The sequence below is a fragment of the Pongo pygmaeus genome, chromosome 22 (assembly GCF_028885625.2).
Source record: "Pongo pygmaeus isolate AG05252 chromosome 22, NHGRI_mPonPyg2-v2.0_pri, whole genome shotgun sequence".
In the NCBI taxonomy this organism is placed as follows: domain Eukaryota; kingdom Metazoa; phylum Chordata; class Mammalia; order Primates; family Hominidae; genus Pongo; species Pongo pygmaeus.
In genome coordinates, this window is record NC_072395.2 from 46,085,790 (window position 1) to 46,111,402 (window position 25,613).

Sequence of the window (25,613 nt, forward strand, 5' to 3'; positions counted from 1 at the left end):
GATGTTCGAGGGCAGGAAACATCCAGCATGGGAGAAAGATGGAGGCCAGAAGACTTAGCCAGTCTAGTCTTTCCCCCTTCTTCTGCCCGTTTTTATTCTGGTCATGCTGGCAACTGATTAGATTGTGCCCACCCAGATTGAGGGTGGGCCTGCCTTTCCCAGTCCACTGACTCAACTGTTAATCTCCTTTGACAACACCCTCACAGACACCCCCAGAACAATACTTTGCATCCTTCAATTCAATCAAGCTGAAACTCACTATTAACCATTACATTAATTATACTTCTTTTTAACAAATCTTTAGTGACTGCCCTAGAGTTCGCAATATGCATTATAACTAATCTAAGTCCATTTTCAAATAACAATACACTAATTCATGGGTAGTACACAGGTATCTTAGAAAACAGTATTCCCAATTTCTCCCTCTCAACCCTTATAACATTGCTATTATACATTTCACTTATTCATAAGCTATAATCACCCAATATGTTGCTGCTATTATTATTTGGACAGTTATTCTCAACCTGATAAAGAACATCTACAGAATCCCTACAGCTACTCACAGAACTTAGGAAAGCACTTTACTTACTATTACTGGTTTATATAAAAGATGCAACTCAGGAACAGCCAAGTAGAAGAGATACCTAGGACAAGGTATGGGAGAAGGGGGCACTGAGCTTCCATGCCCTCTCTAAGTGTACCAACCTCCCAGAACTTTAATGTGTTAACCAACCCAGAAGCTCTTCAAACTCTGTTTGTTGTTCAGGGGTTATTTATGGAGGTTACATCATGTAGGCATAATTGATCATTAACTCAATCTCTAGTCCCTCTCTCCTTCCTGGAGGTTGGGGTGGAGGGGGTAGGGCTGAAAGTTCCAGGCTTTATTGATTATTGGGCTTGGTCTTTTTGGTGACCAGCCTCCATCCAAAATCTATCCAGGGGCTCACCAAGAGTAGCCTCATTGCTGGGCGCGGCGACTCACACCTGTAATCCCAGCAGTTTGGGAGGCTGAGGCGGGCGGATCACGAGGTCAGGAGATCGAGACTACCCTGGCTAACACGGTGAAACCCCGTCTCTACTAAAAATACAAAAAAAAAAAAAAAAAAAAAAATTAGCCGGGCGTGGTGGCAGGCACCTGCAGTCCCAGCTACTCAGGAGGCTGAGGCAGGAGAATGGTGTGAACCTGGCAGATGGAGCTTGCAGTGAGCCGAGATCGCACCACTGCACTCCAGCCTGGGTGACAGAGGGAGACTCCATCTCAAAAACAAAAACAGTAGCCTCATTATAACTCCTATCACCCCTATTACTCAGGAAATTGCAGGAGATTTAGGAGCTCTGGGCAGGAACCAGACCAGATATTTTTCTATGATAATACAAAAACCTTAGCATAGCAATCATCGTGATTTTAAATTCCTAGTCTGATTTGCAAATTCTCTGCCATCTCTGAGTCTTATTTCTAAGCTTGCTTTGTCTCTTCCAATTGTGCTTGGCATTGTCTGCCTTTCAGCATGCCTTGTAATTTGTTGTTAAAAACTAGATATAACATATCAGGTCACGGGAGCTGAGATAAATTGCCCTTTAGGATAAGGTGTTAGGTTTATCTGGCTAAGAGTTAGGCTGTGTTAAATGTTTGCTGTAGTTGTAGGTGCCAGAGGCTTCAGTTTTATTCAGTGTCCTCATTTTTGTCTCCTCCATTGTCTTTGGGTTTTCCTAGAAATGCCTTCTTAAATGGAGTTGTAATCCACCGTTATTATACTACAGAGTCCTGTTGATGTGGTGGTAAGACACTGTGGAGACAAAACATTCTACAGTCTTATGATTAATTCCCAGAGTTTTCTTTAATGGGCCTGAGTCTCTGGGCTATGACCCTCCGAGAAGTTTCTTAGCTTTTGCTTTTTTCCTCCAGTGATGATAGACAGGAAGGCTAGAGGGGGCTGAGTTGTCTAATTGCCCTTCTGCTAGGTCATTTTAGGCTCCAGTAATGTAATTCCCTTGAGGACAGGTTTTTGTTACAGAACACTCTGGGCATATCTCAAAATGGTTACTTTTCCCCTCCCACTGGCCAGTCAGGAATTTTTCTGTGGTCTTTACCATGAGAACTTGGTAGAGCTTCTTGGAGTAAACCTTTAACAAGTTGGGGAGTATCCCGCTAAGACTGAGTACCCAACAGTGTTTAATTCTCAAGCTAGTCCACACTCAGTCTCTAGCAATTAGTCAATTACAATTTAAGTTTTGCTATGATTTCAGAGGGTTCTGGTCCCTGTAAACTGTGATTCTTTGCATTTGCCTGTCTTTCAGTTTTTGCAGTTTGCCCTGTGACTCAATTCACTGATACTGAAACAAGAAGAGTTGTTAATCTTCAATTTGTTCAGCTTTTCTCTTGTTGTAGGGAGTGGAGTGACAGCTTTCAAGCTCTTCACACCTTGGCATAGACTGCATTTGCTTTTGTTTTGTTTTGTTTTTTGTTTGTTTGCTTGTTTTGAGACGGAGTCTCGCTCTGTCGCCCAGGCTGGAGTGCGGTGGCGCAATCTTGGCTTACTGCAAGCTCCACCTCCTGGGTTAACGCCATTCTCTCGCCTTAGCCTCCCGAGTAGCTGGGGCTACAGGCACCCACCACCACACCCAGCTAATTTTTTTTTTTTTTTTTTGGTATTTTTAATAGAGACGGGTTTCACCATGTTATCCAGGACTGCATTTGTTTTTAAAAAATCTTTTTCCTAATTATATAAGTAAGGATGTTTACTGTAGAATGTTTGGAAAGGAAACAAAATAAAAATCACCTACTATCATCCAATCTGCAATAAGTCATAGTTAAGGTTTTGACATAGTTTTATTTTTAATATATATGTTTATATAAAAGAGTGCATGTGGCACATGGAGTTTGGTATTGGATTTCTCCCATTTTCAGAGGGTATTTCTGCAAATTCTCTAAAACTGTGGCTGAAAATATTTTCAATGTTGAATGTCTTTTATAAGAAATAGGATCCTAGATGAGTTCCCTTCAAATCGTATGGGGCTGGTGGGAATTCTGCCACGGGTCACATGACAGGCAGGACCGTGACATCCTCTTTATGATCACCCTTGTGCCTAGCCTTAAAGGAGTATCAGCAAATGTTGGTTGACTTCATAGATTAAAAGTCTCATTTTTCCCATCTACAAAAAGTATGAAACATCCTCCTCCTCCCTTTCGTAGGAGGCCAGAAAGCTGAAAGAGAGATTAAATACTCAGTTAAAATAATTTAGGTGGTTAGTGTATCTTTTCCCTCTCCTTCAAAAAGATATTAACATTTCCATTTTAGTAGCCGTAATGTTTAGAATATACATACATTTTACTTGAAAGCTGCTTCATAGTCTATTTTGGTTTTGGAATTTTTTTTTTTTTTCGTTTTTCTTGAGACAGAGTTTCGCTCTTGTCTCCCAGGCTGGAGTGCAATGGTGCAATCTCAACTCACTGCAACCTCCACCTCCCAGGTTCAAGCGATTCTCCTGCCTCAGGCTCCCAAGTAACTGGGATTACAGGCGCCCGCCACCACGCCCAGCTAATTTTTGTATTTTTAGTACAGACAGGGTTTCACCATGTTGGTCAGGCTGGGTCTTGAAGTCCTGACCTCAGATGGTCCATCTGCCTCGGCCTCCCAAAGTGCTGAGATAATAGGTGTGAGCCACCGCTCCCGGCCTCATAGTCTATTTTAGAAGTTGACAGGGTATAAATAACAAGTAGACAAATTAATGAAGAATATCTGTCTTTCTGCCTATCCCGAAACACGTTGATCAGTGGGGGGTTGAGAGAAGGGCAGGAGTATGGAGGAGAGACCCGCGGAGAAGAGGGGAAAATCTACAACGGATAATGTTGTAGATATTTACAACATGTACTCAATGGTAGGTATTTTTATCCTTGTTTTACTGGTTGGAGAATTATATCATGCAGGTTTATACAACTAACAAGTGGGGGAGCCAGGAGAGAACCCATTCACTCTTTAGTTCATTCATTCATTCATTCAGTCAACACATTTTTGGGTGTCTTCTAAATGCCAGGCACTATTCTATCCCCTGAGGATACTTCAGTAAACAAAACAGTCCCAAATTCTTCCCCTATGAAGCTTTCTCGGCGAAGGCGGGATTGGTTAGGAGCTGACAATCGGCAGCAGACGCTTTTAAATGACCGGACCTTTTTAGTATTCTCCTGCCCAGCCCCCGGCCCGGCCTCCGCCTCCGGCCCTGCTCCAGCCCCGCCCGCGGCTCAGGACCCGCCCCTGTCCCCGGCCCCGCCCCCGGCTCCGGCCCCGCCCCCGCGGCGGCGCCGGCGCCCGCGCTCCCGCAGGGCTCCTCGTAGGCCGGGGCTCGGCGCGCGCACCCGCACTAAAGACGTTTCTTCCCCGCCAGTAGGAATCCCGCCGGCGAGCCGAACAGTTCCCCGAGCGCAGCCCGCGGACCACCACCCGGCCGCACGGGCCGCTTTTGTCCCCCGCCCGCCGCCTCTGTCCGAGAGGCCGCCCGCGGGGCGCATCCCGACCGCGAGCGTCCGGTCCCAGAGCCGGGCGCGGCTGGGGCCCGAGGTTAGCGTCCCTCGGGAGCCGCAAGGCGAGAGCTGCAAAGGTAACGCGGCGTGGCGGGGACGCGGGAGCGGAGCGCGTGGCCAGCTGACTGGAGGGAAAACGCCGCCTCCCCGTAGCGGTTCCCGGAATCGCCTCCGGTTCCCTCTCGCTCTCCCCGACTCCTCCTCCTCCTCCTGCCCTCCCTTCGCGTCCTGAGTATGCGGCTAATGTGCCCTTCCTGTCTCCCGGGGCCGCACCTGCGACCCCAGGACCCCTCCCGGCCCCTGCCCGGCGCCCTCCACGCGTCGCCCCTGCTGGGAGTCCGCTTTTGTTGCACCCCTCCGCGTCCCACCCCACCCCACCAAGGATGCCCAGGACACCGGGCACTTGCCACTGCAAGATGTGAGTCGTTGCTAAGTTTGAGGGTCACATTCCTCCAGGTCCACCTCGCCTTGCAAAACCGGCTCACCAGCCCGGTGCTTAGGTTCGGGATCTCCAGCCCGCCTTCTTGAGGTCCCCTGGGATTAGCCCACCTCGACCTGCGTGAGGGTCACAGACTGCAGCCTGGGCTGGAGTGGCCTACACTCCTCCGGATCCGCTGCGTGGAGGCAGGAGGGGGAAGGGGCGAGGGGACGTGGCCGCGGAGACAGAAGGGTGCACCCTCCCAGGGTCGGAGAGGGGAGATACTGGGAAGATACTCCGCGAATATGGAGAGGCGATCGGCACTTTCAACCCTGAACAAATCAATCCGTTCCACGCAGTAGCGAGTTGACTCCATCAGCCCGTTTATTTGGTTAGCGATGGTTATATTGACTCAGAGTATTCCCACCTCCTTTCTTTTAACATTTTTTTTTTTTTATTTCCTTGTTTTGTTTAGCAAGAAGTCTTAGAAAGGAATATAGCATGCTTGGGCGTCGAGTCAGTGGTGAGAAGTGCCCGAGCTGGCTCAGGGAGACGTGGAGTTTCCCATGTGTGCTCACTGGCCCAGGGGCTAAGTCCCACTGCTTGCCAAGGTTTCTCAGTATCCTGTCCACCCACCCCCAATCCACCTGTGCAGGCTTGAGGGGGTGAGGGGGTAGCAGAGACCCTATCAAAATCTACCCTAAGGAAAATATTCGATAAACTCCTCTAGCAATTAGGGCATTGCTGATAAGGCTTGATCTGTTCGTCTCAGAAAATGACTTGAACTTGTAAGTTCTATTGTTCATAAAGTTGTTTTCCACAATTTTAGATAATCAAAAATGTACATGACTCATTTTTCTTACCTATATTTCCTCTAAAGTTTCTCATGTATTTATTGAAAAGTTAAAGAAAATCTGATTTGGGTTCACATAATTTGACAATGGTGATTTGTCTAAAAGTCGTTTCAAAAAGTAGTATGAAAAGGATCATAACCCAAGAGGTACTGTCTTAGAAGTGAAACATTTATTAAAATATATATTCCATGGCTCACACTTGCACACTCAAAGCCACATTGGACTCATTTTTTCTGCTACCTTTATAAACCTTCAAACTGTTCAAGAGTCAATGGTATGTATCATCTTCTGTTATCAGTCATCATGTTTGGTTTGGTTTGGTTTGGTTTGGTTTGGTTTGGTTTTTGACAAAGTCTCGCTCTGTCGCGCAGGCTGGAGTGCAGTGGCACGATCTTGGCTCGCTGCAACCTCCCCCTCCTGGGTTCAAGTGATTCTTCTGCCTCAGCCTCTTGAGTAGCTGAGATTACAGGCGTGTGCTACTACGCCTGGCTAATTGTATTTTTAGTAGAGATGGGATTTCCACTATGTTACCCAGCCTGGTCTGGAACTTCTGACCTCAAATGATCCACCTGCTTTGGCCTCCCAAAGTGCTAGTATTACAGGCTCAATCATCATGTTTTATCAAAGCTAAAACCCAAACTAAAATGCCATTGCTTATAAGATGCACTTTCATTTTATGTAATGAAGTAAGAAAAAACACTGTCAATCATGCTATGCCATGCCACCAGAATGAAAGCATTCTGATTTCAGAAATGCTCAAATGTTAAAAGAAAATGTGCATTTTATGATTTGTGAAATATTAGTGAGTTAAAGCAGAGCTTGACGGCACTGGCCCTGAGGGTCCTTCTTCCTTTGGAAGAATGAAACTGGGGGCTATGCAATTCAGGGAAGAGTAAAGGAAAAACAGGTAATTGGCAGAGGAGATTGGCTGACTTAGAGGTACAGAAAAGACAAAACAAAGGAGGGAAAAAGAGAGGTATGTATGATGGGGAGGAGTTCAGAGCCACCGAAAATTTTCTCTGGCCCCAACAGGAAAACGAGTTACCCCACAAGCCAGGGTTTTACCATCTGGTACATGGAGATATCCATCAGCGTTGTCATTGGTTTTCATTTGTTTGTTTTTAATTCTCAAGTTTAAAAAAAAATTTAAAATTTAAATATGTCTCAACCACCAGAAACTATAGTGAGATTTCTCTGTAATAAATAGGAAAGAAGGAAACTGATCCAGTCCTTGTTTTTTTTAAAAAAAAAAAAAAAAAAAGAGGAAACTGAATCACAACATACTTTGCTTTTTTCTTTTCTCACAAAGGAGCAGTGGGCCCTTATGCTGGATGAAGGTGGTGAGTGAGATGGGGGAAGGTTCACTGGGCACCAACTTTCTGGGCTAGAGAAATTGCCCAGGCTTTACAGAACAAGCTGGAATCAGGTGCAGTTGTAAAAAGGAAGTCAGGGTTTCACTCCGCCATATCAGTAGGAGGTACTAAAGCCAAACTAGCACCAGCAAAGTGAACAGAAATGGTAAGGGGGGAAAAAAGGAAAGGAAAGAACAACGTGGCTTGCAAGGCGTCTTACTAAAAACAAAGAATTACACTTGAAACAAAAGAAATTCGTTACCGTTGCCTTACACTGTACAACAACTTGATAAAAATATAAATCCAATAAAACAAACTCAAAGATGAGAAAATTGTAAATTGGAGATGAAAAGGGAGATTGCAGACCTAAAGGAAAATTGAAGACCGTAAAAACATAGTGACAGAATAAATAAGTCAGGAGAAAGAACAGAAGCAATACTGCTGAAAATAAAAGTATTTTAATAGAAGAAAGCCCAGTAAGGAAGCCCAGTGAATTCAACTGAAAAGGGACAAAGATTAAGAAGAAAGAAGCTATTATGAAAGACAAAATACAATCAAGAACTGGGACCACTGGAGTCCAAGATGTAGAGAAGTCAACAAATGGTACAGAAAATTCAAATAAAAATAAGTCGAAGGAAAGCTTATTGAGATGAAGAAAAAATGGTCTGTAGGCCAAAGGAACATGCCATGTTCCAGAAAATGTCATGTGGGAATACAGAAGCACTAAGATATCTTAAACTATTTAAATTCAAAGAAAAAGAATTATTTAGGAATCTAAGAAGAAAAAGTAAAGTAGGGAAAAACAAAGTCAAGCTCGCCTCAGACTTCAGTGCAGCACTAAATGCCAGACTATGGTGGTTGTGAGGGAACAGTTCCAAGGGAGAGAAACTTTTCCGAGGGGCATATTTTTTTTCTGGAAGAACAAAGGGAATTCAGCACCCATGAACTGTTTTTGGAAAAACAAAAACTTGCTGAGTAATAAAATCCAGGAAATAGCAAATTAAGAGATAAATCAAAATAAAGAACTTAAGAGTAGAGAATGGTAAAAAGACTTGGTGAATATTTATTCTATTTAAATATAGAAGTAATACATCTGTAGAAATTGTGGGTAGGATAGAATGGGATTGTTATTAATCTAGACAAAAATATACAGCCAAAAAAAAGGGAGGAAGATGGAAGGAAATATGAGAATACCAATATTCTCTTCTTTCAAAGAATGGAATAGTAAATATGGTATAAAATTAAAAGACGCTATGTGAATATATAATACTGCAACTTTTAATATCTTTCATAAGTTTTATTTAAAACCTTAGAGGGATATCATAGGAAATTATACTTTCTTATGGACAAAAAAATTTAAATTTTAACAACTCCTTTGACTTTATTTTAGTCTTTTCCCAAGTAACATTAAACAGCAACACCGTGTGTGTGTGTGTATGTGTGTGTGTTTATGCATAGAAAGATCTGTGGGATTATGTTCACCTAATGTTAATGATAGTAATAGTTTTTACAGAAGAAAAAAGAAAGATGTTTGAAAAATAAACTGGAATCAAATATGCCAAGATGTTAACAGTTGTTGATGCTGGATGGTAGGAATAAGGATGAGTGTTACTTTCTTATTTGTACTTTTTCATGCTTTTCTCATTTCCAGAAAAAGATACGTAATTGTTTTTGTCTAACATTTCTGAATCCAGTTCATTCATTATTCATTGCCTCCTTGACAATGTGCATCAGTCTGTGTCAGACAGAAGGAAAGACACAGCCATACTTTACCAGGAGACCATGAGGCAGCGAGTTCCTGGAGGGTTGTTTGTCCATCCAGGAGGAGTTGGAATTCAAAGAATCACTTCACCCAATCCATCCATTTTATCTGGGCCTTGAAAATTGGCAGGGTTTGTCTGGTCTTAGGGTGAATAGCAGGTAGAGCTCTTCTTTCGGAATGGAGAAGGCCAGAGTGTCACAGGGTGAACCTGTGACAAAATTGGGGTTCAGCCTGGGAAGCCACATGAGTTGTTGGCTTCTCACAGGAAGGAATTAAAGAGCAAGCTGACAGAATAAAGTGAAAGCAAGTTTATTAAGAAAGTCAAGGAATAAAAGGGTGGCTACTCCATAGGCAGAGCAGCAGCATGGGCTGCTCCACTGAGTATACTTATGGTTATTTCTTGATCGTATGCTAAACAAGTGGTGGATTATTCATAAGTTGTCTGCGAAAGGGGTGGGAGTTCCTGGAACTGAGGGTTCCTCACTTTTTTCGACGATATAGGGTAACTTCTGGATGTTGCCATGGCATTTGTAAACTGTGGTGGCACTGGTGGGAGTTTCCTTTAGCATGCTAATATATTATAATTAGCATATAATAAGCAGTGAGGACACTTTTGTCACCATCTTGGTTTTGGCAGGCTTTGGCCAGCTTCTTTACTGCATCCTGTCTTATCAGCAGGGTCTTTGTGACCTCCTGTTTTATCCTATAACTAAGAATGCCTAACCCCCTGGGAATGCAGCCCAGCAGGTCTCAGCCTCATTTTACCCAGCTGCTACTCAAGATGGAGTCACTCTGGTTCCAACACCTCTAACAAGAGCAGGGGGTGACCTGTCACCTGGAGCTCAGCAGGACAATAACTCTAGGAAAAACTGGAAAAGCTGATAGCCTTGAATTTAACCCAAGGAGCTTGGTGCATTGTCAGGCAACAGTGAGCTACAGACTGAGCTGACTACATAATTCACAGGGCCCACCCAGAGCCAAATAAAAATGCATAAGAAAGTACCACTAAAGGTACTAAAATATAAAGCCTTTTCTTCCACAGTCCCTCTCTCTCAACACGTAATGTTTTTTTGTTTGCTATTTAGTATCATTCTAAGTAAAAAAAATAGGCCGGGCGTGGTGGCTCACACCTGTAATCCCAGCACTTTGGGAGGCCAAGACAGGTGGATCACGAGGTCAGGAGATCGAGACCATCCTGGCTAACACTGTGAAACCCCATCTCTACTAAAAATACAAAAAATTAGCTGGGTGTGGTGGCGGGCGCCTGTAGTCCCAGCTACTCTGGAGGCTGAGGCAGGAGAATGGAGTGAACTCGGAAGGCAGAGCTTGCAGTGAGCCAAGATCGCACCACTGCACTCCAGCCTGGGGGACAGAGTGAGACTCTGTCTCAAAAAATAAAATAAAAAATAAAAATAAAAACTTGAATTATTAGCATGAATATTGCAGTTCTTTATATTATGCAAAACGAGATTTAAATAAGAGCATTTAATTCATATATGGAATTGCCAAGTTATACCATTAGTACTTTACAGCATATCTTGGGAGGTTCCCTTGAACTAGCCAGAAGAAGCAAACTGAAGCCAGACAGAGGAAGTTTGCAAAGAGGAAGAGAGGGTCTCCACCAGGCACAGAGCCACCCAAGGGAGCCCTCCCTCAGGCACAAGGATACCGAGGGAGCCAGAGCAGATTCGCACAGGTCCCCCCTCTGCCCTGGTGACTCTAGGATGCATGTACTTGCACCTGACTTCTAGGCATCCCCCTCCTGCTAGCTTCCCCTCGATCCAGCCTGGGGCAGGCTCTGGGGAAGTCAAGCCTTGAGTCTCCCTTTCCCAAGCACCTACCATCCTAACCCACAGTGTAGTGGCCACGTCCAAGGGTCTTCACATCTCTGCCTCAGACGTGCTGGGTACCTAGGTCAAGAGTGACCCAGAGACTCATCCCTGCCAGACCCAACCTCCAGCCAGTCGCCCTCTGACTCCAATCCATGGGGCGAGGCTGGAGTGCTGACCCTGACCTCTCCAGCATCTGCACCAGGAGGGCTTCAGTGGAACGTTGTCCCAGTTGACACCCCGTGCCAACAGCAGCAGCAGTTGTTAGGCATAGAGACTGAAGCCAGACAGGGCCTGGGATTCGTCTGCTGGGAGCCTAACCTGCAGGAGATGGGGAAGGATCCAAGTATGAGCTGGGGCTCCTAGCACAAAACACACATTGAAAGATAAAATGGTTAAGAATTTCAGGATAGCCACAGGAGAACCTTAAGCCAAGTGTAAGATCCTTCTAGCTGCAGGGCCCGGGGGGACAGACTAGCCCTATTGACAGGAGCCATGCTTTAGGAAGACTGATCTATTTGTAGTCAGCAAGAGTTTTAAGGAGCTCAATTAATTTAGGCAGGATGCCAAGATGGGATATTATATTTTCCAAGCAAGAAGAATCTAGTAATCAGGCATATGGTTCCAAGTGAAGTATAAGTCACCAGAAAGCAAGGGAGGAAGCCATCCCCTGGCCCAGAGGGGGAGAATGGGACTTGTGTGTGTGTGTGTGTGTGTGTGTGTGTTTTCTCGGCTGCTGAAGAGACTGAGTGTTCTGCACATATATAACAAAGATGAAGATGTGCCACCGTTGGAGACAAACGGAGGGACCAGAGGCCACAGGTCAGAGGTCAGGTCAGGTGTTCAAGTATAAAGGAGTTGCCCTCGCTGGGCATGGTGGCTCACATCTGTAATCCAAGCCCTTTGGGGGGCTGAGGCTGGAGAATCACTTGAGCCCAAGAGTTCAAGACCAGCCTGGACAACATAGCAAAGCCCCATCTCTAAAAAAAAAAAAATACAAAAATTAGCCAGGTGTAGTGGCAAATGTCGGTAGTCCCAGCTACTTGGGAGGCTGAGGTGGGAGAATCGCTTGAGCCCAGGAGGCAGAGGTTGCAGTGAGCTGAGATCGCACCACTGCCCTCCAGCCTGGGTGACAGAGTGAGACCCTGTCTCAAAAAATAAAATAAAGAAGTTGCCCTTCTACAATCTGAATGTGGTGGTCTCTAGGGGAATGTTCACAACTAGTCAACGCCTCTGCTGTGGAGTGATTATGGGAGATGATGTAGCACATCAAGATATCTCAGCAGATGTTTCTCAATGGGTACAGTATTATGGGATTAGTTCCAGGCAGTCATGCTTGGATATCTCATGGGTGGTGGAGTCTGTAGCAAGGCTGGAAATTTTGACTTGGAATCACTTGGATTTCTCTAAGAGAATACCCCAGGTTGGACGTGTTACTGTGGCATCAGAGAAGACTTAAAAATTACATTGTTTTTAGCTTGAGCTTGGTCTTGTGAAGTCCTAATTAGGGAAGAGGAGTCAGGCTGGGGGTCTAGGGGAAAGCAAAGAGATAAAGCAGATAAGCCATAGGTCTACCTTGCTTCATGGTCCAGGACTTACAAACAAAAAGAAGAAGCAAATAAGCTATAGGTCTGCCTTTCTTTATGGCCCAGGACATACGACCCTCCTGCACACATAACTCACAAACTTCCTGCGTATCATCATATGCTTCAACTTATCATCAAACATCTCGGCTGACAGAAGAATGCAAGTTAGCTCCCTGCTACCTTGGCGTTGTCAGTCCTCCACGTAGCACTCTTCAGTTCAAATTGCATTTTATAAAATCCCCAGCAAGCCTTTGTCTCCTGGCAGTCAGCTCCTCTCTTACTGACCTGTCCATTGCTCCCTTGCAATGTATTTTCCTACTTTCTCTAATAAATCTGCCTTTCTTGACCTAAACTGTCATGGTAAATTCTTCTTACCCCTGTGTCACCAGCCACAGACGGTCGCCACAAGCCATGACAAGTCTGATTTCATGGTCTTTTTTTATTTTGATGATATTTCCCCAGTGTTTGGGGAACAGAAGAATGCCCACAATCTATAGGTCTTAGTCACGTGGATGGGGACAAAATAGAGAGAGAAGGAACAAGATCTACTGGGGCTCCTTAAAATTCGTCTTGAATTCCTTTCTCACCTTGGAGTAGGGAAGACTTTCTGATTATGACTCAAAATTTAGAAGCTAAGAAAGAAAATACCTTTAAATCTGAAAACATAAAACTCGAAAAACTTCTGGGTGTTTTTTTTGGGGGGAGGGTTGGTTTTTTTAAACAGCACAAGCAACTCAAAGGGCAAGTGACAAACTGGGGAGAGAAGAAAAATATGTGACTCATATCACAGTTTCCCTTCTACTTAAAAAAAAGCTCCTGCAAACCAGTAAGAAAATAGCAACGGCTCAACAGAAAAATTGCCAAAGGCACGAACAGTTAATGAGAAGGAAATGCAAATCGCTCTTAAACCTATGAAAAGATGAAGATGTTCCATCACAAAGAGTAAGAGAAATACAAATTAATATTAATGTGAAAGACAACTTTTCATTTATGAATTTGAGAAAAATCCAGGAACTTGATGATATACCTCTAAGAAGAGACGGTAGGGAAACCAAAATTCTCACACATTACAGGTGGTTATGTAAATTGGTATAGCCCTGAGGGTGGCCGGTGTGACCATTTCTATCCAAATTACAGATGCATAGTTTCATTGCCAGGTCTCTTCTGTCTGCTTCTTCAGACCCACCCTCCCCTCTCCCCACTCTTTAGTTTGCCCAGGACACTGTCTGGTAAGGATACAACTCCAGGCCCCTTGCCCTATGGCTTCTGGTTGTGTTCAGCCGATGGGGAGCCCCAAATGAGAGAGGGGAGGGACACAGTGAGGGATATTTATCCCTCAGCCTCCTGCCTGCACTGTCCTCTTGGTCTGGCTGTGTCCAGTGGTCTCATGTCATAGCTGCTCATACAGGAGTTTCTCCTTACAAATTGCAGTGTTGGATTCTTCTCTTCCCCCTCCAGCCCAGAGTGATTACAGCCATCAATGTTGTGAGCTACAGGTTCTATACCCTCCCTTCTGCAGGCCCAGAATGGTTACAGCCCTCAATGTTGTAAGCTGCAGGTTCTGTACTCTCCCTCCTGGGGCCCAGAGTGGTCAAAGCCCTCAATGTTGTGAGCTACAGGTTCTGTACTGTCCCCTCCTAGGGCCCAGAGTGGTCACAGCCCTCAATGTTGTGAGCTACAGCTCTCAATGTTGTGAGCTACAGGTTCTCAACTCTCCCTTCTGCAGGCCCAGAGTGGTCACAGCCCTCAATGTTGTGAGCTACAGGTTCTACATTCTCCCTTCTGCAGGCCCCGAGTGGTCACAGCCCTCAATGTTGTGAGCTACAGGTTCTCAACTCTCCCTTCTGCAGGCCCAGAGTGGTCACAACCCTCAATGTTGTGAGCTACAAGTTCTATATTCTCCCTTCTGCAGGCCCCGAGTGGTCACAGCCTTCAGTGTTGTGAGCTGCAGGTTCTGGACTCTCCCTTCTGGGCCCCAGAGTGGTCACAGGCCTCAATGTTGTGAGCTGCAGATTCTATACTCTGCCTTCTGGTTTGCCTACAGCCCGCTCACACATTTGTAAATATAGTCCTGCACCCCCTAATGATGTCTTTGGCAAAGATGGACCCTTTATATGACGATAGCCCCGTAAGATTATACCATATTTCTACTGTACCTTTTCTGTGTTTAAATATGTTCAGATACACAAATGCCACTGTGTTGCAACTGCCTACAGTATTCAGCACAGTACCATGCTGCACAGATTTATAGCCTAGGAACAATAGTCTACACCATATAACCTAGATGTGTAGTTGGCTGTGCTATCTAGGTTTATCTAAGTATACTCTATGATGTTCCCACAATGAAATAGCCTAACAATGAATTTCTTAGAACATAGCACTGTTCACGGTTGCAAAGATATGGAATCAACCTAAGTATCCATCAACAAATAATTGGATAAAGAAAATGTGGCTAGGTGTGGTGCTCACATCTGTAATCCCAGCACTTTGGGAGGCCAAGGCGAGAATCCAGGAGTTTGAGATCAGCCTGGGCAACATAATGAGACCCCATCTCTACAAAAAAAGTTTTTTTAATTAGCCGGTGTGTGGTGACACATGCCTGTAGTCTCAGCTACTTAGGGGGACAGGCAGGAGGATTGCTTGAGCCTGGGAGGTTGAGGCTGCAGTGAGCCATGATTGCACCACTGCACTCCAGGCTAGGCAACACAGCAAGACCCTGTCTCAAAAAAAAAAAAAAAAAAAAAAAAAAGTTACGTATATATACACACAGTATATTCAGCCGTAAAAAAGAATGAAATCATGTTTTTTGCAGCAACCTGGATGGAACTGGAGGCCATTATCTTAAGAGAAACAACTCAGAAACAGTCAATACCACATGTTCTTATAAGTGGGAGCTATTAATAAATAATGTGCACACATTGACATATAATGTGGAATAATAGTCATTACTGACTGAGAAGGGTGGATTGGGTGTGGGGAGTTAAGGAATGAGAAATTACTTAATGGGTATAATGTATACTATTCAGGTGATGGATACACTAAAAGCCCAAATTTCACCACTGTGCAATATATCTGTCTAACAAAACTGCACTTGTACCCCTTAAATTTATTTTTTTAAAAAGTGTCTATCCTAATTTGAATGAGCTGTTTCCTGCCAGAACCCTAACTGATATGTCCTTTGTCTAGCAATTCTACTTCTGGAAATTTTCTCACACTTAAACTGGCACATGTGCAAAATGAAAGAGATTTCCTTGCAGAAGAGACTGGAAATAATTCAAATGTCTATAGTAGGGGTACTAATTATATAAATAGTGGTGTGTCTATAGAGTAGAACTCTATCCAGCTATTTAAAAAACAAGGATAGAAAGATCTTCCAAATATATTTTTAGGTGGAAAAAGCAAGGTGGAACAGGGACTATACATGCTATCTCTTGTCTAAAAGATGGGGAAATTAGGAATATCTATTTGTTTTTGCTTATGCATGAAGATACTCTGAAGGATTCACAAAAGAAAAAAAGGTTTTCTAAAGGGAGCAAGACTTTTCACTATTTCTTTTTTGTATGCTTAAAATTGTTGAACCCAACGACTGTTGCCTGTTCAAAAGTTAAATTTAAAATTCCTCCCGGACTAGGTAGGGGATTGGGCCCGGACGCTGAGACCAGGCTCACTTGAATAAATGGGGTAAATGACTAGGAATTTTACTATTCCTTACAGGTCTCTCCTTATCTTGTCTTTGCTCCCATTTTTATATTTGCAATTTAATTAGACACTTCAGAATTTTGATCACCTAATGTTGATTTCAGATGTAAAAGTCAAGAGAAGTCTAAAAATAGCAAAGATGCTTTTGAGCCAGAATGCCTCCATCGTCAGATCACTTAATTTGTTTCTCATGGGTAAGTGCTGCTTTTTATCTTAGCTCTTATAGAAGCAAGCTGTGATGCCATCCTCACTGAGAGCCCTGGCAGGAAGTCGCAAACTCATTTCCCTGACTAGAGAACCCAGTACCACCCTGCCTAGTGTCAGGAGTTAAGTGGAAATCAAATAGGAAACCTACGCTAGTAGTTTAGATTCAGTGTAGATTCCTGTCCTGTTGTTAATTTTAGGAAAACAAATGAGTGACTTAAGGCAATAATGATCAGGACTATCCTCGCCTATAATTTGAAGAGTAATTTCTCCTAACACCCTTTCTTCCTCCCCAATCTTTGATAAATGTCTTTTACCTCTAAAGTTGATTAATTAGCAACATGCGTATTCATATTCTGTGAATATTTCTAGGATGGCCAATTGCCTCTGAGGACCCTCCCTCAGCCAGCCCAAATACTTAAACAAAAACAAGAAAATTCTTTGGTGTTAAAGATCTCGTGTGTGGCCGGGCGCGGCGGCTCATGCCTGTAATCCCTGCACTTTGGGAGGCCGAGGCGGGTGGATCACGAGGTCAGGAGATTGAGACCATCCTAGCTAACACAATGAAACCTTGTCTCTACTAAAAAATACAAAAAATTAGCCGGGCGTGGTGGTGGCTGCCTGCGGTCCCGGCTACTCGGGAGGCTGAGGCAGGAGAATGGCGTGAACCCGGGAGGCGGAGCTTGCAGTGAGCCGAGATAGCGCCATTGCACTCCAGCCTGGGTGACAGAGCGAGACTCTGTCTCAAAAAAAAAAAAAGATCTCGTGTGTGTATGTGTGTGTGTGTGCGTGTGTGTATGTGTGTGTTTTGAGACACAGTTTGTGTGTGTGCGTGTGTGTGTGTATTTTGAGACACAGTTTCACTCTGTTGCCCAGGCTGGGGTGCGGGGCGTGATCTCAGCTCACTGCAGCCTCCACCTCCTAGGTTCAAGCGATTCTCCTGCCTCAGCCTCCCAGGTAGCTGGGATTATAGCTGCCACCAGGCCCGGCTAATTTTGTATTTTAAGTAGGGACAAGGTTTCACAATGTTGGCCATGCTGGTCTCAAACTCCTGACCTCAAGTGATCCACCTGCCTTGGCCTCCCAAAATGCTGGGGTTACAGGCGTGAGCCACTGTGTCCAGCCTTTTTTTTTTTAGACAGAGTCTCCCTCTGTCATCCAGGTTGGAATGCAGTGAGCGATCTCTGCTCACTGCAGCCTCCACCTCCCGGGTTCAAGCGATTCTCCTGCCTTAGCCTCCCAAGTAGTTGGGACTACAGGTGTGCACCACCACACCCAGCTAATTTTTTGTATTTTTAGTAGAGACAGGGTTTTGCCATGTTGGCCAGGCTGGTCTCGAATCCTGACCTTGTGTGATTCACCCACCTCGGCCTCCCAAAGTCCTGGGATTACAGGCGTGAGCCACGACTCCCAGCCCCAAATATATTTTTAAGTGGAAAAAGCAGGGCAGAACAGGGACCGTACATATTGTTGTTAGTGTCAGCTCCCAAATGGATCTTATTTTAGCTGAGATCACAGTCCTTGCACCATGTGCTGCTGGCACCAATGTAGAGTAAAAACCATCTATGTGGGCATTTTTTTGGCACAAGAAAAGTCTCAATCTGATACCAATAAATGTGTGTTAAAGAATTCCAGACTTAGAGTAATCGTTGCAAGTTGAGCCCAGATAAAACTATTGCCTCTCTAATGTGTTTTCTTCCTTCTAGTGTATATCAGCCTCGTGTTTGGTATTTCACATGATTCGCCTGGTAAGAGATGTTTTTTGGCTTCACTAAATTTTGTATAAGAGTGAAAGTGTTGGGGCAACCATTCAGAGGTATAAAATGTGGGAGATTTGATTTCTGATTGTACATCTGTTGCATATTTTATTGGGATTCTTTCTCTGTAAAAGGAGCTAAAATGAGCTAACTCTGGTTTTTTGAGGGATACAAAACTAGTCTAAGAAATGAACACTAGAGATCATTTTTAAACTTCTTTAAAGAATATTCAAACTCTTAATAATCTCACTAATAGAAGAATGAGGAGGCGCAGACTGTGCCAAACAAAAAATGGCCCCGAAATATTTGCTGTTTAATTTACATTCTTCCACCCTGAGGGTTCCAGACAAAGGACGATAATTTTTTTTTAACTAAACTTCTTCCTATGTATATAAATCTGTCCACAAAACTTCACTAAGCATCAAATATGTGTCCAACCTGGTGCTAAGCTTTGGTTGGGGGTGAAGAGTTGGCAGTTGAGAAACAAAGGCCTGGGTCCTAACCACAGGAAACTTAGGTGATCTTTAAAAATTCAACCATATAAGGCAGAATTTGGCAAGTGTGGCTTTAATGTCTCGTTTATCACTGCCACTTCCCACCTACATGACATTGTATAATTCAACTCAGTTTCACAGTCTGTAAAATGAATCTCTTCATAGCGCCTGCTTCAGCATTGTTTTGGGGTTTAAATGCTTAGAAAGGGCCAGTCTGGGCTCATGTTATACTCTCCTGCTCTCTGTGATCCAGGGAATAAGAGTGCTGGGGAATCCAGAGGAAGGAAAATTTGCAGCGGGCTGAGCTACTAAAGGAGGACTTCATGGAGGAGCTAGGAGCTGGGAGCTGAGTTGAGAGAACGGCTTGGGGAGGGAGAATGGGTAGAGGAGAGTGAAAGGAAGTGCACCATTTGGGCTGGGATGGCCTGGGTTATTTTGGTCCAGTGAATCATGGAGAGGCAGTCCAAGGGCATTGTAGAAGCCCTTGTCTCGAGACTCTGCTTACACAGTGCACAGTTCCTGTTTCCCATGCTTGCCTGCCCTGATAATATGTTGCTCGTTAATTAACTTACCAGTTTATTTCCCATGTCCTGTAGACTTCCTGTTTTCAAGACACCAGGGCTCTCTGGAGGGGTTATCTGCCAGAGGTGTGGGTTCTAGATCCCAAAAAATGACTGAACAGTGGCCAGAATACAACTGTGGGTTCCAAATTTCAATGCCTTTTTTTCTTCTTCTCTTTAGATTACACAGATGAATCTTGCACTTTCAAGATATCATTGCGAAATTTCCGGTCCATCTTATCATGGGAATTAAAAAACCACTCCATTGTACCAACTCACTATATGTTGCTGTATACAATCATGAGGTTGGTTTGATATTTTTCTCTTGGTAAACATATTATTGTTCTGTTATATGGGGAGTGGGAGAAGGAGGTGATCTTTTCTCTCTCTCTGTCTCTCCCTCTCCCTTTTCCTATCTACCTCTCCTTCTCTCTGCATTTCTTATTCAGAGCCTTAAAAAGCCAAAGACAAAACACTATCACGCATCCATTTTTAATTCAATTGAATACTTTAATAATCCAAATCTATTTTGACAAAGCTTGTATGTGTCATCAAAGCCAATTTCTACAGGTCAGAACCTCACATACATAATAATTCTTGTGTATGGGTTAGGCAATGATTTCTCTAATTCAGTCAGTCTGAGTGTTTAAAAGTCCTGTTATCTGAGGACAGGAATCTAAAGGTCTATTGACCATATTGATGGTTTATGTTCACTTTTCTTTACTCTGGTGGGACACCAGAAAGCTGCCTGGCCTAGTCTGGGACAGGCCCGGGTCCAAAGTCTGGTTTGGTCACTAACCAGCTTGACACTTGGCACGGACCTCAGCCCCTAAGCTAATGCCTCTGCTGAGGGGTTGCTGCAAGGATTCATGACATAATGGATGGAGTCCTGTTTGTCTTTCTTCTTCCCACACCTACCAATCACTCTTAGAAGTCATTGCTTTGATCCAGCAGCCCCTTGGAGTGTCCTTTTGTTGGTTATTTATTTGGCCTAGAGCTGCTGCTGCTACTGCTTACTGACTGAGCCAGTGGGAGACCTCTTGTGAGTTTCTCTTCGGTGCCTGCTAAAAAGTTTTTCTCTGCATTGAGTGGTCACATGTATCATCCAACTAACTGAAGCTTGGTAGATGAGATATCTGCATTGTCCCTGAAATAGCCCAGGTCTGACTTAGGACTGGATCATCTAGTCTTAGCCAGAGAGGGAGGGGGTCTCAGGGAAGGCATTCATGATTGTCCCATAGAGGGAGGGAGATCCGAGGCCTCCACCATGAGGGCCCAAATTTCATTCATTCATTTACTCATCCGGCAATTTTTTTTTTTTTTTTTGAGACGGAGTCTCACTGTGTCACTGAGGCTGGAGTGTAGTTGTGCAATCTCGGCTCACTGCAAGCTCCACCTCCCGGGTTCACGCCATTCTCCTGCCTCAGCCTCCTAAGTATCTGGGACTACAGGCGCCCGCCACCACACCCAGCTAATTTTTTGTATTTTTAGTAGAGACAGGGTTTCACTGTGTTAGCCAGGATGGTCTCAATCTCCTGACCTCGTTATCCGCCCGCCTTGGCCTCCCAAAGTGCTGGGATTACAGACGTGAGCCACTGCACCTGGCTGATCCGCCAAATTTTACTGAGCACCTACTACATGCCAGGGGGTCCAACTGTGAACCAAAGTCCCTGCCCTCCTGGAGCAGACATTATGTAAATGGAGACATCAGTAAACAAAGGTATAATGTGACAGGTGTGGGTAAATGCTACGATCAAGAAGAGAGAGAGAGATTGAAAGTGCAGGGGTGGGGAGGGCATAAGATGTTCCATTTTCAGTAAGATGGTTGGGGAAGATCACTTAATACAGTGATATTTGGGCAGAGCCCTAAAGGAAACAATGAAGTAAGGCGCCCAAAAATAGATTCTCATTACGTCAATGCTAACACTTTCCTTTTTCCATTTTTTTCTTTCCAAAGTAAACCAGAAGATTTGAAGATGGTTATGAACTGTGCAAATACCACAAGATCATTTTGTGACCTCACAGATGAGTGGAGAAGCACACACGAGGCCTATGTCACCATCCTAGAAGGATTCAGCGGGAACACAACCTTGTTCAGTTGCTCACACAATTTCTGGCTGGCCATAGACAGTGAGTTTATCTCTGTTTCTCCACTTTGTCCCCATCATCAAGATCATTATTATTTGCTATTCCATGATAGAGGAGGTCTACAAAGGTATTTTAGACCTGGGGCTGGGCTCACCTCTTGGCCCTGCCACTTCCTAGCTCTGTAACCGTGGACTGCTTTGCTTCTCTGGGCCTTGGTTTTTTAAATCTGAAAAGTGGAATGATAATTTGTACTTTGCAGATTTGCCCAGTGCCTGTATAAGGCAGTAGGAGCTGCTGTTTTTCGGTTTCACAGCCTGACAGGAAGTGTGGAACCAGGTTCAGGTGGGCTGGATCTAGCTCTCTCATCTCTCGCCCAGTATTTTCCTTTTTTTTTTTTTTTTTTCCGAGATGGAGTCTCACTCTGTCACCTAGGCTAGAGTGCAGTGGTGCAATCTCGGCTCACTGCAACCTCCACCTTCCAGGTTCAAGCGATTCTCCCACCTCAGCCTCCAGAGTAGGTGGGATTACAAGCACACACCACCACGCCTGGCTCATTTTTTATACTTTTAGTAGAAATGTTTCACCATGTTGGCCAGGCTGGTCTCGAACTCCTGACCTCAAGTGATCCGCCCACCTCAGCCTCCCAAGGTGCTGAGATTACAAGCATGAGCCACCACACCTGGCCCCAGTATTTTCTTAATACAGCAACTCCACCCCCACATTATAACCCAATATTCTTTTGTGTGTGAACACCAAGTGTGCATGCACCTAGTACCCAAAACTCAGAGGAGAAGACTAGACCCCAAGAACAGGTCTACCCCTTCTTTCTTTCCCTGTGACTCAAGTCAGCTCCCTAACGCACTGTGTTAACAGCCCCAGCTCAGTTACTTTTTCAGTTTCCCACTTTACAACGAGTTTCCAAGAGAACCATTTGGTCTCAGCTTCCTGTTGTAGGCTATGCGGGTGCGCACGTGCTCATACGTGCTTAGCAAGGTGGTAAGGATGACTGAATCCCACTGTGGCAAACAATTCGGATACGACATTTGCTGGATTTGCGTGCATGTTTACGTATGTGTATAAACAAACATTTGTGTGTACACACAGACGAGAAAGAAAATCAGAATTTATAGTTCATGGTATTTGGGTTGTTAAAGAATGCACATTAAAGTAACAGTGACATATGTTTCATGACTCAAATGATAAATATGAAAAATACATAAATATCCAGGTTTAGAGGGAATACAAAGAGTATGCTTTGGCATGGTCCATCTGAAGTAATTGACAGCATGTATTAAAAACCTTAACATGTGCTTACTCTAATCCAGAATTCTTTAGTAATTTGTCCCAAAGAAATTATTAAGGCCAGGCACAGTGGCTCACACCTGTAATCCCAGCACTTTAGGAGGCTGAGACCAGTGGATCAGTTGAGCTCAGGAGTTCAAGACCAGCCCAAGCAACATGGGGAAACCCTATGTCTACATTAAAAAAGAAAGAGAGAAAGAAAGAAAGGGCGGGGGGAGAGAAGGGGGGAGGGAGGAGGGGAGAGAGAGAGAGAGAGAGAAAGAGAAAAGAAAGAAAGAAATTATTAAGGACAAATGCAAAAATTTAATTCCAAGAATATCCCATGATACGTTAAGTCTTTAATAAAAATCAGAGACAATTTAAATGTTCAAAACAGTGAATCAATTAAATCATGATACAGTCACTTAGTGGAATAGCATTAGCATGAAAAATTATGATGTAAATCAGGACTTGGCAGATTTTCTGTACGGGGCCAGAGGAGAACCACTTTAGACTTTGTGGGCCACATATGGTCTTTGTGACATATTCCTGTCTGTTTTTGTTTTCTGAACAGTGTCTTTTGAACCACCAGAGTTTGAGACTGTTGGTTTTACCAACCACATTAATGTGATGGTGAAATTTCCATCTATTGTTGAGGAAGAATTACAGTTTGATTTATCACTCGTCATTGAAGAACAGTCAGAGGGGATTGTTAAGAAGGTAAGTGGCTTCTCCTGTTAGGATCAAAACAGTTCTGAGTGGGCAATCAATGCACTTGACTGTCTCTTTTGAAAGGAAATTTGCAGTTGAACAATTAAAGCTAAAAGGTCAGGCTTCAGTATGGTCCAACTTAGGGAAGAAGTCACTATGGTTCATTCACTATTGATCTAAACCTGCAGCACAGTCTTCTTTAAAAGAATAAGCCACGGCCAGGCGTGGTGGCTCACGCCTATAATCCCAGCACTTTGGGAGGCCGAGGCGGGCAGATCATCTAAGGTCAAGAGTTTGAGACCAGCCTGGCCAATATGGTGAAACCCCATCTCTACTAAAAATACAAACATTAGCTGGATGTGGTGGCAGGCACCTGTAATCCCAGCTACTCCGGAGGCTGAGGCAGGATAATCGCTTGAACCTAGGAGGCAGAGGTTGCAGCGAGCTGAGATTGCACCATTGTGTTCTAGCCTGGGTGACAGAGCAAGACTCCGTCTCAAAAAAAAAAAAAAAAAGAATAAGCCACATGCACATCAGGGAACACACAGGAGAGAGGGTGTGGGAGGGAGATGCAGAGTACAGCCAAATTTCAGTGAACCCTGGAGAGATTTCTTTGAAAAGGAGGGTTTAGCTGAGCCACCCGTGAAAAGCATCTGTCGCTGCCTCTCGGGCCCTCACACACAGTAAGGAAGTGGCTTATCTGGCAGGTTCTGTCCTCTCCTAATTTCTGCGAAGGACCTGACTCTCAGCAACCTCAGGGTAATCTGGTATCAGACAGCCCTGCATCTTCAATTTTTGTTGTCCTTATCCCTCCGAATGCTGGAATAAGTGGAAATGGACAAATTGCTCTCACGGGTGTAGCAGCAGCTTATGTCTGTAGAGCCCTTTGCCAAGTATAAAACCCTTGCAAGTAAGACCAGCCTGAGAGATAATCAGGGTAGATGCATTTCAGGCAGAGGGCACAGGAAGTTCAAAGGCTCTGAGGCTGGAGTGGGCCCGGTGTGTTTCAGCAACAGCGGAGAGAGGTGGCTGAACTGGAGTGACAAGGCAGGAGATGAAGAGGAGGTGAGGTCAGAGGGTAAATGTGGCTGGACCTGGTAGGAGTTTGTGGGTCTGGGTCTTCTGAGTGTGATGGAAGCCTGTGGAACCCAAGGCTTAACAGGGCATCCTGGCTGGGCTGTTAAAAATAGACCACAGGGGCAAAGATGCGAGTTAGGAGACCAACTAAGACACAATCCAGGGTGGCAGTCACTTAAGAGGCAGTGACAAATTATATGATTATTATCATTTTTCTTTTAATATCAACATGGATTATAATCAGTACTCTAGGAAAAGGAGCAAAAATGGGGGAAAAATAAGTTTATGTGGCCTAAGGACTATGTGGAGTGTCATTAAATCTCCTGTTTCAATCATGTCTCGTTTGTGTTCACCCCATAAGCAACTAACTCTGTTTTAGATTATGATTCCTAAAATAAGAGACTGATGCTTATTAGGATATTGACTACTCTATATAAGAGGAAAAACTGTAGTTAATAGGCATCTTCTTCATAAAGAAAATTAGCCTTTAAATTAAATCAAGAAAAAAAAATAAGCTACTAGTATAATCTAAGCAACAGATGGTGGTGGCTTGGACCTTGATAGTAGAGGGGTAGTGAGTAGTGAGAAGCCATCAAATTCTGCATATATTTTGAGTTTTGTTTGTTTGTTTTTAAGATGGAGTTTTGCTCTTGTTGCCCAGGCTGGACTGCAGTGGCACGACCTTGGCTCACTGCAACCTCCGCCTCCCGGGTTCAAGCGATTCTCCTGCCTCAGCCTCCCTAGTAGCTGGGATTACAGGCACCCGCCAACACACCCAGCTAATTTTTTGTAATTTTAGTAGAGACAGGGTTTCACTGTGTTGGCCAGGCTGGTGTCGAACTCCTGACCTCAGGCGATCCACCCACCTCAGCCTCCCAATGTGTTGGGATTACAGGCATGAGCCACCATGCCCAGCTCATAATTCTGCATATATTTTGCATGTGGAGCAAGACTAACTTCCCCATTAACTATGGAAGATGATGAATGAAGCAGGTGAGGGTTAGATAGGGGTAGAGAGTTTGGGACATGTTAAATTCCAGTTGTCCGTAAGGAATCTAGGAGGAGACGTGGGGAAGGAGCTGGGATGTGCCAGTCTGTTGTCCAGGGGAGAACCCCCAGCTAGAGAGAGAGCCTGGGAGTCACTGGCTTCTTGGTGCATGTTGAATGCCCTAAGACCAGATGAGATCACCTGGGAATAGACACTCAGAAGACAAGACATCCAGTGACAGAGCCCGGGAACATTCCAAAATTTGGAGATCTGGCAAATGAGGAAGAAACAGCAAAATTGACTGAGAAAGAGCAACCAGCATGGTAGGGAGAGAAGCAGGTGAGAGTGATGTCCTGGTAGCTGAGAGAAGAACGTTCCAGAAGGTGAAAGTGGTCTGTTGAGTCCAGTACTGTAAATGGGACAATTGAAGAGGA

The 25,613-nt window shown here is 44.4% G+C and overlaps 1 protein-coding gene across 4 annotated transcripts in view; it reads left to right on the forward strand.

The window, feature by feature from the left end:
- Positions 1–4,273: 4,273 nt before the first annotated feature.
- Positions 4,274–25,613, forward strand: part of IFNAR2 (interferon alpha and beta receptor subunit 2) — a 35,629-nt gene continuing 14,289 nt past the window's right edge. For 2 of the 4 annotated variants that reach the window (XM_054468286.2, XM_054468288.2), the window contains exons 1-6: positions 4,276–4,596; positions 16,124–16,213; positions 17,930–17,971; positions 19,216–19,339; positions 20,992–21,164; positions 22,978–23,123. In XM_054468286.2, coding sequence (XP_054324261.2) covers positions 16,159–16,213; positions 17,930–17,971; positions 19,216–19,339; positions 20,992–21,164; positions 22,978–23,123 — 540 coding nt within the window. In that variant the 5' untranslated portion in view covers positions 4,276–4,596; positions 16,124–16,158. Of the gene's footprint in view, positions 4,938–16,123; positions 16,214–17,929; positions 17,972–19,215; positions 19,340–20,991; positions 21,165–22,977; positions 23,124–25,613 lie in introns of all 4 variants that reach the window. The other 2 variants (XM_054468285.2, XM_063659819.1) reach the window with 2 other exon arrangements.